General features: G+C 41.1%; 1 protein-coding gene across 1 annotated transcript in view; it reads left to right on the forward strand.

Moving 5' to 3' along the window:
- Window positions 1-12,606, forward strand: part of DLC1 (DLC1 Rho GTPase activating protein) — a 393,707-nt gene that overhangs the window by 356,540 nt on the left and 24,561 nt on the right. The window contains 1 exon segment of the mRNA XM_039220840.1: window positions 7,070-7,141. Coding sequence (XP_039076771.1) covers window positions 7,070-7,141 — 72 coding nt within the window.

Genomic DNA, 12,606 nt, shown 5'->3' on the forward strand with positions numbered 1-12,606 from the left:
TGCTTAGCATCCTTTCACAAACTCCTGTGCTTCCCCACCTCTCCACCTGGCCTATTCTGTCTCCTTTAATCGGAATCTTCTCTCCCCCACCCAGTCTTACATAGATTATAACCCCTCCTTAAAGGCTGAGCACAGACCATGTGCTCAAGCAGCCCCCTCCCACCTCTGAATTCGTACGAGTCTTTCCTGTGCCTCAACACATTCTCCTCTGTACTTCATGTAAGTTCTTAGTTTACCCTTCCTTCCTTCCTTCACTTTCTATTCCTTTCTCTCGCTCTCTCTCTCCCTTCCTCTCTTTCTCTTTCTTCCTTCCATCCTTCCTTTCTTCCTACCTTTCTTTATAAGAAAAAGCTATAGTGTGAGAATAATACCTTTCAAACTGGTTGCTTTGGTGAGGAACAAATAACTAGTTTTTTCAATGGAATAGAAAAATGTTAAGACCACATAACTAATTTTAAGTGTTATTGGTGAAACTTGTTTCAGTTTTGCGTGTGCTTGTACAGGCACGTGTTTGTATACATGAGTGTATGTGTGTGTATACACATGGCATACATACATTTGTGTACCAGATCATAACGTTAAATATATTTCTTATCATGGATCCTGGTCAGAAAAAAATTGGAAAACCACTTCACTAAAACAAAAGTCATATTGTAGCTGTGTAATATTTATTCATTGAGCAACTACCTTGTGCCCCACACTGCTATAGGTGCTTAAGATGTATCAGAGAGTAAAGTAGACAAAGAAATGTGCCTTTTGGAGCTTACAGAGGGGAGACACAGAAAGTAAACCTAATACATATTTTGGAAGGAGAAAAAATAAAGCAGGAAAGGGCATATGGGGTGGGTGAGAAGAAGCCAGTATAGCTAGATCAGTGAGCCCAAGGGAGATGGGGTGACAGATGGGGTAGATGAAGGAGCGAGGGCATGCAGGACGTAGGTAGTTTCACCTGTGAAATGAGCATTCATGGGTTTACTGCAGCAGGCCACTTGGGACTTCACAAACACAAAGACCTTAGAATAGCCCTTAGGAAATCAGCTCTTCCGTCAGTAGAGGGTCATCGGACACCACGTACTCAACTGTGAATTACCTTTCCATTTGGCTTCCTCCTTCTGGGCAGGAACCTGTGTGTGATTGTCCCTGAGCACAGCTGGCAGCGTACTTAGGAGATGTTCAGTAGATACATACCGAGTGAAGGGGGAAATGAAGGAGGACTGGCTTCACTTAAGTGTAGGACTATCCCAGAATATTCCTGAAGGCGGATTTGGGTCAGCCCCAGTTAGGCCAAACAGCTTTAGAAACTGAATTAGTATCGACTGGTCTTCCAGAAGCTTCCTTACCGGTTTCTTTCAGAATATACACAACAGATGTTTAAAATGCTTTAAGTCACCTGAGGGTAGGAATGTAGTTGCTAGTCAAAATCTTGGCTGTGATTAGATAACATTAAAGTGTAGTAAATATTGTTATATACATTTTGCTATCTGACTTAGCCCATGTAGAAATTCATTTTACATAGGTGAATCCTGATCACCAGTCTTTGGCAGTTGTGGGTGTTTAACGTTTATTTTTATTAATTGCGAAGAGAAGGGGGGTTGCATTATAGTTCTTAGTCTGTTTTTGGAGGGAGGAAAATATTAATGGATCCTTTTTTTTCCTTCAAACAAATCTATTTGTGCTTCCAATATGGAACAAGTATTCTTTCAGGACATATAAATGAACTAAGAAGCTTTTGGTAAGTGCATCTCACCCAGCATAGGGAAGGTGGGAGAGAAAAGTTGACATGGTAGAGAAGAGAGAATTTAGGGGTACAGGGGAAAACAAATTAAGAGCCTGCAGTGTGAGAGAGGAGGCTGCATTCTGGGAACCCCAAGGAATTCAGTAAGATGAGCAAAGCTTACATTTAGAGGCCTTCCAGGAGACAAATGCGTAAGGCAGAGGCCAAATTAAGAAGGTTGTGGGTCTGCTGAGGAGTTTGGACTGTATAGAAAGGTGGTGGGGAGTCAGTGTAGAGTTATAAGCAGGAGAGTAACATGATGAATTATGTGTCTCATAAAAGCAAATCCAGGGGCTCAGGGACTCTCGGACTAGGATAGATTTGTTGTGGGCAGGGAGGGGCAAAGTTCAGCACAGAATTCCATTGGGAGGCTCTCAGGATAATCCAGGGAGAAAGAATCCCAGACGCCAGCATAGAAAGAAATGTTGTGTGGCTCAGTGGTCCTCCATCCTGGCTGTCCTTAAATTTATCTAAAGAGTTTTTTTTTAAAAAAGGTATTCCCTTGACTGAGAAAATCTGAATACCTGGGAGTGGGTGGTGGTGGTGCTTTTAGGAAGTTCCCCAAGGTGATGCCTATCGCATCAGCCCTGAGATCAAGTTTTTGAGGCCATGGTTTGCTTCTCCAGTGGGCTGCCCCATGAAGCCTGCACGGCAGTCCTGTAAAATTGGCCGCCTCAATGGTGGCTGGAAAATGGGTAAGAAGAATCTTCTTCCATTGGAAGAATCCTATGTGACCAGGGTACGGAAATGAATTCTGTTTTGGATCAGAAAATACCACCTGCCTTCACACAGCTAATGTGCTTTTCTGTGGCTGTAAAAGTATCAACATTTCCACTGATCTTTGCCCACAGGTCTGTCATATTTGGGGGAATCTGAGGAATCTGGAAAGTGCTTGAATTTTCTTGCATTCTTCCAATTCCTTAGACTTTTATTTAAGAGACACATTCCATGTAGCTGTGGCATTTGCCTTGAGTCCTGATTTTGGTAGCCTGTTGTCAAAGAAGGCAGGGAGCCTAACCATTCCCCCTGTGAAGAGAGGGCACACAGAACGTGGAAGTAATCACATCCCAACCCAGTTGCTGTTGCTCAACTGGTTTAAGATCAGCGAGTTCAACAGAATGATGACGGGGTTGGGGAATTTCTGTTTAACTCACTGTTGAGGGGTAAAGGGAAGATAGGGTCATCCCCTCATGCCAAGAAATGTGCAAATATGGACTAATGGTTCCCAGCCTTACACAAAAGGGTCTCCTGGACCTCATTCATCTTATATAACTAACCACTAGAGCTGTTTCCAATAAATACTTCCTGTTTCCTCAACACATTTGTCTGTTGTTTGCTCAGAGAAAACCCAGGCATTAAAGCGGCATTGTATTTCCATTGTGCTTTTGGTTTCTGATGGAGTTTTTTGCTCGGTGGACAAAAAGATTTTTAAAAATCATCTTCGGGGCACCTGAGTGGTTTAGTCACTTAAGCATCTTACTCTTGATTGTGGCTCGGGTCATGACCTCACAGTTCATGGGATTGAGCACTGCAGCAGGCTCTGCTGAGAGCATGGAGCCGGCTTGGGATTCTCTCTCTCCCTCTCTCTATGCCCCTGTCCTGCTTTCACACTCTCACTCTATCTCCCTCTCTCAAAATAAATAAAAAACATTTTAAAAAATCATCTTCATAGTTGCATATATTGAAGGAAAAGCCATACCTTTAGAGCCAGTTAGAGATCTCCAAAACTGGGCATGAGAATTTAGTGACTGAAGTAATGCAATGTGTACATGGTTTTAATATTTTAAAGGTTGCTCAGTGTCGTATGTATTTTTAAGGGCAGAACCTGTCTTGCTCATTTCTGTGAGTCCTGGTTCTGTCTCCACCATGGCATTTGCATGTAAAGAAAACTCATTTGAAGAAGTGATTTCTCTGCTTGTTTCCTCATCTGTGTATCTTGGGGATTTTAGTAATCCACATTTTAGGATCAGTCTGAAAAGTGAGTGAATTAATATGCCTTAAGTGCCTCGACAGAGCCGTGCACATACTAAGCACTCAATAAAAGCCATTGACAATTGTCAGGAGGCCTCTGGGGGGCAACATTTGGGATAGGCCTTGAAGGATGAGTGAATTTGACACTGAGAACATGGGACAGCATTTCATGCCAGGAAGTCACAGTGGTGTGTGCCGAGATGAGTTTACTTTGGCGAGGAGACAAAGTGAAGAGAGGGAACTGAAAAATTAGGTTGCGTACCTCACGGAGAACCGGGGAAACCATGCAGAGGTGTGCAGACTTGATTTTCCAGGTATTGGAGCTCTAGTGAAGTCAGTGAGAGAGAGAGACAAGATCAAGACTGTAGATTGGAAAGTGTGAGGACCTAGGATTGGGAAATGGACTCTCTCAGAGAGAGAATTGGAGACAAGGCGCTGTACTTGGGAGACCAGAGGGAAAGTAATGGACTGGATCAGGGGGCGAAACCAGAAAGGGTGTTCTCTGCTCCACTTGGATGAACATATGTATCCATTTCATGTTAAATAAAATAAAAATACTCATTTTTTTTTTTAAATCAGCACTTACATCAGATTGTTACCATTTTCTCTCAGTAACTGGAAAGGGGTGGGAGTGAAGTCTATAACTATTCCATTTATTTAAAAACCAGTGACAACGTTTTACAGTTTTTACAATGTTCTAATTCTGATGTCTGTAGGAGCAGTGTTCAGTTGTTATGCAGCCCAGGTATTCATGAGTGGACTTTTTTTTTTTTTTTTTTAATGTTTGTTTATTTTTGAGAGAGAGACAGAGTGCGAGCAGGGGAGGGGCAGAGAGAGAGGGAGTCACAGAATCTGAAGCAGGCTCCAGGCTCCGAGCTGTCCGCACAAAGCCCGACACAGGGCTCTAACTCAAGAACCATGAGATCATGACCTGAGCCAAAGTCAGACACTTAACCGACTGGGCCACCCAGGCAAGGCACCCCTGGACATTCTTAAGTATAAACTAGATAGAAACTTTCCTATTTCCCATGGTTTCACATCTGAAAGAAAATCACATTTTCATCCGTTTTAGGGTAAGGAAACGGAAGGTAAAATTTCTGGATCTCTGCAGTTCTTGAAAATACTGCTTTTTAGCCGTTGTGTAACTAAAGGCCGAGGAAGCAAACCTTTGCCTGTCCACATCATTGCTTTCTAACCAAGTGGCCTTGAGAAGAGTGGCTATTTGGACACAGCTTTGTAGATGACTCTGTGGTTGTGTGGGGGCTTTTCATTTCCTTAGTTGTGGGAAGTGAGTTAAGAGAATGACAAGACAGCAATAGGCCACTGGGGTTCGTGAAATCACGGGGGCCCTTAAATGAGCAATATGTTTGAGAACACCTGGTAATTTGTAAAGTATTACATAAATAAATGTGAAGGCTTTTTAGAAAAATGCCATGTATCTTACATGCCTCTTGGCAGGAAGCCATTGTAATAAGAAAATCAGGAACATGCTCTGAATAGGTGGCAATATTGGCTAGTGAATTGTGTCTAATTCAGGCTTTTGTGCGTGTGCTGACCCGGTGTCCTGTCTGAATATAGTCAGAAAAGAGTACACAGTGAGAATTTCTGGTAAATATTAAGAAAGCAAGTGCATTTACTTTTTAACAATCTGTTATTCAGAGTCTAACAATCCATTCAATGGAAGTAACCTCTAAATAGTCAGGAAAAGCAAGTTATTTTTTTTTAAAAAAAACTTTTTTTAAGCAAACACAGCTTTTTTAAATTTCCTTGTCTGTCTTTGAACAGGAGCCACAGAGATAGAGGGAAAAAAAAGTTTCCTCCTTCTTTAAAATAAAACGTTGAGCTTTTATGTTTTTCCAGCAATACGGTTTTCTAGAAAATGTTTATTTTATGATTTTACGTAAAGCTTCATTAATCCCTTTCTGAGACAAGGCGTGGATATGAATACATGAAAAAATGTTAAGTACAGGTAATCCACACTGGACAATTCTGTATATTCTTGTATTCAGTGCAAACATTGAGGTTCTTATAAATGGATGTCCCTTTCTCCACCAGTCCCAAATTCACTCCTGCATCATGTTTAATAATGCTGCTCTCCTTGCTACGCTGAAAAGATTCGTGAAAGTAAACTTGGTCATGCCATTTATTTCCACTCACGGGCCTTAATTGTTTTTAGTTTGAGTGTTAACTAACTCACCAGGAGATAGCAGGTTGTTTTTCTCTTTGGCACGCTCTATAAGGACACCCCTACTTGCTTTAAATGAATGTGAGTGTTCTAAATTACCTTTCTGTAAAGGCCAAGGAACTAGTGAAATAATATGGGGGAAAGTGCTCTGAAACCGTTAAGTTACTAGACAAAAGTAAGATCTGTATGCTTCTCCTAATACGGATTTTCCATCTCCCTCTGGCTCAGAGGAGAGATGCTTAATGAAGATTTGAATCTGGAGTAAATTAAGCAATGTTGAGGCATATATAAATGAGTGAATCACCTTACATAACTGAGTACTCTAATGGCCTATGGAAGGTGGGAAGAAGAGTTGAAGGAATATTCTTTGTGCAAGTGGAGAAACTAATCAGTGTGCCCCAGACCTCCTCTGTGAGTCAGTTTTAACGGGATTGTAAATATGTGCTTGAGTGAGTTTGAACACAGTGTGTCAGTTGCTCTTGGGCTTTCTGTTTATCAATACTATCTACAAGATGTTAACCACAGGGAAGCAGGGCTTTCTTAGGCATTTTGGCCTGCCAAGATTGTGGGATTTATGGACCTAATGCCCTCTGGGTCACCTGACAGCCTGGGTCTCTTCTGCTGGATGCGCCTGAAGGCACACTACCTCAGCACCTGGGCCTTTTCTGCACATCCCATTGTGGGGCACAAGGTCTGGTCCATTGGGCAGGTTAGTTCTCTTCCAGGGCATCACGTGTATTTGGTGGCCTTTTGTTGATGTTAACACTAAACCAGGTTAGACCATCTAGGCTTAAAATTATTTAATCCCTCCTCAACCTGCTCATTATGCCCTGTTTTCACACTCATTTGTAACCAGAACACAGGAGCGGCACAGAGTAGTAACCTACTGTTAAGACCCCATTTTTAATTTTTAAGGAAAGACGGGTCGTTATATGCATCTTCTATAGTCTGAAAAGAAGCACAATAATTTAAACCATTTTATTTAAGTGGCTTTTGTGTATGTGTCTATGTACTTATCTTGCTTATCCATTGTCACCAGACCTATTTTGCCTCTATAACAAAATCAGAGTTTGTTAAGGAAGAAAGCATGCTGGCGTCCCGATGCCTGACATTGCTGTCTTTCTTCTGTTCTGTTACAGAAATTGAAGCCAAGGAAGCTTGTGATTGGCTACGGGCAACAGGTTTCCCCCAGTATGCACAGCTTTATGAAGGTGAGTGGGGAATGCCATTTTTTTTTAATTGGCATAATCGTATCCTTGGTTCATGATATTATCGATCTATGATTTATTTCAGACATTTTAGTGTTCATTAAAATATTTCATTAAGAAAACAATGTAGTACATCCTAAGGCCCCCATCATTCAAAAGCTAGGACCGTGATTATAGTGCATCTAACATTTTCTCCCATCGGGTGCCTCTACCCCCTACCCAAAATAACGATCATCCTGAAACTTCTGTTTATCATTTTCCTTTTGCACTTTCCTAATACATTTTTATAAAGTTGCTTTGACCCTTATAAAAAGGATATTATCCTCTATGTAATCCCGTAGGATTTAATTTTTTTCAATATTAGTGTATTGTTAAGATTCTTCTATAGTGTGTGTCCCTCTAGGTTGCTTGCTTTGACTACTGTGTAACAGCCCATGTGGGGGTAGACCGCGGTTTATGCATATTCACTCCCTGATTGGTGGGCATTTCAGCTTTTCCTGTTTTATTTTTATAAACTGTAGTCTTAGGAACATTCTTGTACATGGTCGTACTCTGCAGTAATTTGTCTTGGCTGTAATACGTAGGGGCAGAAGTATTGGGTGATGGAGAACATGTATGTTCAGTTTTACAATGCAGGTTTTTCAAAAGTGCCTGTATTGATTTTCACCCCTGCCAATAATTCTGTAAAGATTCTTTCTGTTGACATGCTCTCAGCACTTGATTTTGTCAGACTTTAATATTTCCCAATCATGCGGATATATTTTGACTTCCGTTTCCCTGATGGTGAATGGTAATGCTCATTTCTTCATATCATCTGGCCATATGTATTTGCTCTTCTGTGAAATGTCTGCTGCCCATTTTTCTCATGAGTTGATAGCACTTTTCATAATGATTTGTAAGAGCTCTTCATTCTATATATAGTAAGCCTTTATTGGTCATGTGTTGCAGATATATTTCCCCAGGTTGTAATTAGGCTTTTTACTGTTGTTTAGATTGTCAGTTGATGAATATTATTTTCTCTGTGGCATTCACAGGTTTTAAAAATTTTTTTAATATATTTTATTTCTGAGAGAGAGACAGCATGAACAGGGGTGGGTCAGAGAGAGAGGGCGACACAGAATCTGAAACAGGCTCCAGGCTCTGAGCTAGCTGTCAGCACAGAGCCCAACGCGGGGCTCAAACCCAGAAACCATGAGATCATGATCTGAGCCAAAGTCACATGCTTAACCGACTGAGCCACCCAGGCACCACCAGCATTCACATTTTTAATTAACAAAAACGGATCTTTTTTTTTTAATTTTTTAACATTTATTTATTGTTGAGAGACCAAGCATGAGCAGAGGAGAAGTAGAAAGAGACACACACACACACACACACACACAGAATCCAAAGCCGTCTCCAGGCTCTGAGCTGTCAGCAGAGCCTGATGCAGGGCTCGAATTCACAAACCATAAGATCATGACCTGAGCCACCCAGGAGCCCTGGAACTTTAAAAAAAAAGAAAATTTTTTTAATTTAAAAAAATTTAAAATTTAAATTTTAAAATTTTAAAAATTCAGATCTAGGCTGAATTTTTACTTCTTCATTTTGTCATCAGTGCCCTTCGCGGTTACTGGGATGCTGTAGCACAGGGTGAAGAGCCCCTCAGGTGTGGCTCATCCTGAGCTTCCGGCTGCCAGCTGTGGGGGGAGCATTCGTGCACGTGGCAAGGTGAACAGGCTGTTCATTTACATGGGATTTGTATCATACTCTACTTGTTATCATTTAAAAAGAATTGCAGGGGCACCTGAATGGCTCAGTTGGTTAAGCTTCTGACTCTTGGTTTCAGCTTCAGCTCAGGTCATGATTTCACAGTCTTGAGACTGAGCCTCACATCGGGCTTCATGCTGGGCGTGGAGCCTTCTTAAGATTCTGTCTCCCTCTCCATCTGCCCCTCCCCTCTTCGTGTATGCTCACACTCTCTCTCACTCTCAAAAAATAAAAAATAAAAGCTGCGCCTGGGAGGCTCAGTCAGTAAAACATGCCCCTTTGGTTCACGAGTTTGAGCCCTGCATCAGGCTCTGTGCTGGTAGCTCAGACCTGGGAGCCTGCTTCAGATTCTGTATTTCCCTTGCTCTCTGCTCCTTCCCTGCTCGCTCGCTCTCTCTCAAAAGTAACATTTAAAATAAATAAATAATAAAAAATTACACTTGTGAACCAGTGAACTCCATATATATGGGTAATTTGCAAGCAAATGTTGGGTGAATAGTGAGATGATTTCCTAAACTGAGAGCAAATTAAGTGACTTCCAGGGCTTCTTCCGCCTTGAGCATTCTTTGCTTCCTTAACTCTGCTGAGATAATGACACTAAATGTCTCTCATTCATTCATCCATCATCCGTTCAACTACTTAACAAACCATTATTATTTCCACACCAACAGAGATGCCCAGCACTGTGGTAAATTCTACATATTTTCTAAAAATAAACACAGAATTCAGACATCAGAGAGGACCTTTAAGGGAGTGCCAGAATCTAAAAAAGCAAATGGCATTTTGGTTGATTTACATTTAGACAATACATCGGGATGCTAGGAGAGAGCCATGAGGTGACAAAATTTCTAAAAGATTCAACTGAAATGAAATATTTTCACCAAAGATGTTTGGCTCTTCTCACAATAGATAGTGATTTTAAAACATGTCTTTACCCCTAGGATAACAGCAATCAGACTTAGAGTAGCAGTGGCATTGGGCTCTCGGATGGAGCTAGTGATCACTGGCAACCTTCTTTACCACATGAGCAAAAGCGAAAGCCCACGAGCCCATGCTAAGAGTAGGAATGGTGCGCAAGCTCCGAAGTGCGAGACATGATCAGCAGGTTGCCTTGAAGAGGGATATGGAGTGGGTGGGTGAGTCCTCCCCAGAAGGAAGTCAGGCAGAGACCAGAGAGATCATTTTTATTTCCCTGGCTCACTCAGCTAAAATAATTCATGGCCTAATTTACATGACCCCGTCTTCTTCACTGCAGCCCAGACTGAACGTGCAATATTTTTTCCATGAACTTGAACTCAGAATTGTTTTATTTCTAGACTGTGTAAAATATGTTCTTATTCCTCCATTATAAAGAAGATCGCTGATTCCTTTTCCTTTTTTCTTGTTTCTTTTTTCTTTACTTTCTTTTTTTTTTTTTTTTAAAGGTACTTAGTTAGCCTGCATGCTTATTATGGTGGTGGAGTTGCTTATCTGTCCTTTAGAGAGAATTTCGGACCTATTAACATTTAGAGTATCTGTCTTTCACAAATGCTTGGAGGTGGGGAGGGCTGGAGAGGGCCCACCCTTCTATCGCCTTCAATTCACAGCTCCACTGGAGACGGGAAGATAATTGCATTAGCAGTGGAGGTAAGGTGGCTGTTCTTCTGTTCTCCTGTTTAGAAATTAAGTTTCCTCCAATTATGTTCATTTTTGGTGTTGATTTGCTGCCAAGCAGCACTTTCTTGTGAAGTGTCTGTTTGCTAAGACTCAGTTCCAGTCTCTGTCTTCCTTCTTAATGAGTCCTGAAATTCAGACTGCATTTTCATGGAGTATGTTTGGGGTCTCTTCACATTTACAAGTCTTTTGAAGCATAAGCCTGCTTTGAGATATACTGTGTATTGTTCTGGGCTATAACTTCTGCGCTGCATCCTGCCGCTCTGTGCGCGGTGAGCATACACACGCAGTACAGCAACCCACACATTCCTTGTCTTCCTGTTTTGCTTTATTTTGGTCTTCGGCAAGTTATACTTCCTGCCCTTAAATCCAAGCTGGAAGATTAAATCCTAACGTGAAGAACTGAGAGCTTCTTCTATACATTCTATTCAATTGAAATCATATCCTTTAAAAACCAGTCCTTTCAGAAGAGTCTAGGCCAATAGAAGAAAAACAGTTATTTAATTATTTCACTTCTCTCTTAACGTCTAGTGCCTACGCATGCGAGATTTTTTTTTTTTAACAGAATCATAATTTGAATTGGAAAGGAATCTAGTGTACAGTTCTGGATACACTAAGTTAGAATTGCTAAAATAACACAGTTGTGGTTTCCTATGCACTTAACAGACATGTGAGCTTTTAATTTACATTTATAGATCTGATGTTATGCTGTGGGAATATTAAAAATATATTCTTTAATGTCAGCTCTGTCATTTAATACTTGAAGCTCTGGACATCCATTCAAAGTGATATAAAATGTCATAACCTCCAAATAGCATTTTAGTCTGCTGTGCTTGTATTTACAATTGTTTACATTCACTATAAGCCTATAGCATTGGTCTGTAAATTAATGAAGAGATAAATTCCTGCCAATTTCATATATTTCTTCATAAATCTTGAGCTGCTTCATTGGTCTGCCTACGTTATTCAGGGAATAGTATCAATAATCTAACTCTGACTTTCAGAAAAATGAATAGACTAAAACACTAATTATGTTAGTTTCCAACAGAAAAAAAAAGCTAATTCTTAATCATTATCTCTAGCAAGTAGATTGTTAAGAATATGGAGCTCCATTCTGTGAAACCATAAGAACGTAACAGTCAGCTGAAGAACAAGAACATTCATTACTAATCACCTGTATCCCCAGAACTCCTGAGAGCCCAGTCTACCCCAGTATTACAGCATTAGCCATTTTAGAGGCCATGGGGTTTTTTGTGGTGCCCCCCTCTCTCTCTGACTCTCTCTCTCTCTCGGTTATGGTAATCATTGTTTCCTGCCCTGCTGTCTTATTTCACCCATTCCTGACCCATAAAGGTACACACAAGAACTCTGATTTAGCATATCATATAAGCATTCTGCTACAGGGAAGACCGCATATACCATATGCTTGTTTTTATCTAGTGGCGATTCCTGAGCTCTTGTAAATTTCCACAGTGGTGCTGCCCATCATCGTCCCTTCTCCTTGAATGTATTTATCAACAAGTGATAAAAAAGGGAATTCTTCTACTGAGTTGACTTTTTCCCCCTTTCACCTTTTCAGTTCTGCTGTAACTCCCAGTAGTCAAAGAGTACTGAACTCTCCTACAGATTAAGGGATTTGGGATTCTATTGTTCTACAGCAGCTTGTAGCTGGCCTTTGTTTTAGGGGGAGTTATATAAACTCCTGAAAAGCCATATGGAAGTGCTAATATTTGTTTAAAAATAGCATATCCTGAATTCTCTTTAGCTTTTGATGTCATGCAAATGGTTAGATTCCATTTACTGCCACTGCCATTGTTCTCTAGACCTTTCCTTGGCCCAGTTTTCCGTGACCTCTTCCCTTGATCAAATGTGAGCATACACACATGGGGGGAAAAAAAACAACCACATTAAAAAGGAGCATCCTTGGGGCGCCTGGGTGGCTTAGTCGGTTAAGCGTCCGACTTTCGCTTGGGTCATGATCTCGCGGTTCGTGGGTTCGAGCCCCGCGTCGGGCTCTGTGCTGACTGCCAGCTCAGAGCCTGGAGCCTGTTTCCGTCTGTGACTCC

Source organism: Hyaena hyaena, unplaced genomic scaffold (genome assembly GCF_003009895.1).
Source record: "Hyaena hyaena isolate Hyena2069 unplaced genomic scaffold, ASM300989v1 scaffold_17, whole genome shotgun sequence".
NCBI lineage: Eukaryota > Metazoa > Chordata > Mammalia > Carnivora > Hyaenidae > Hyaena > Hyaena hyaena.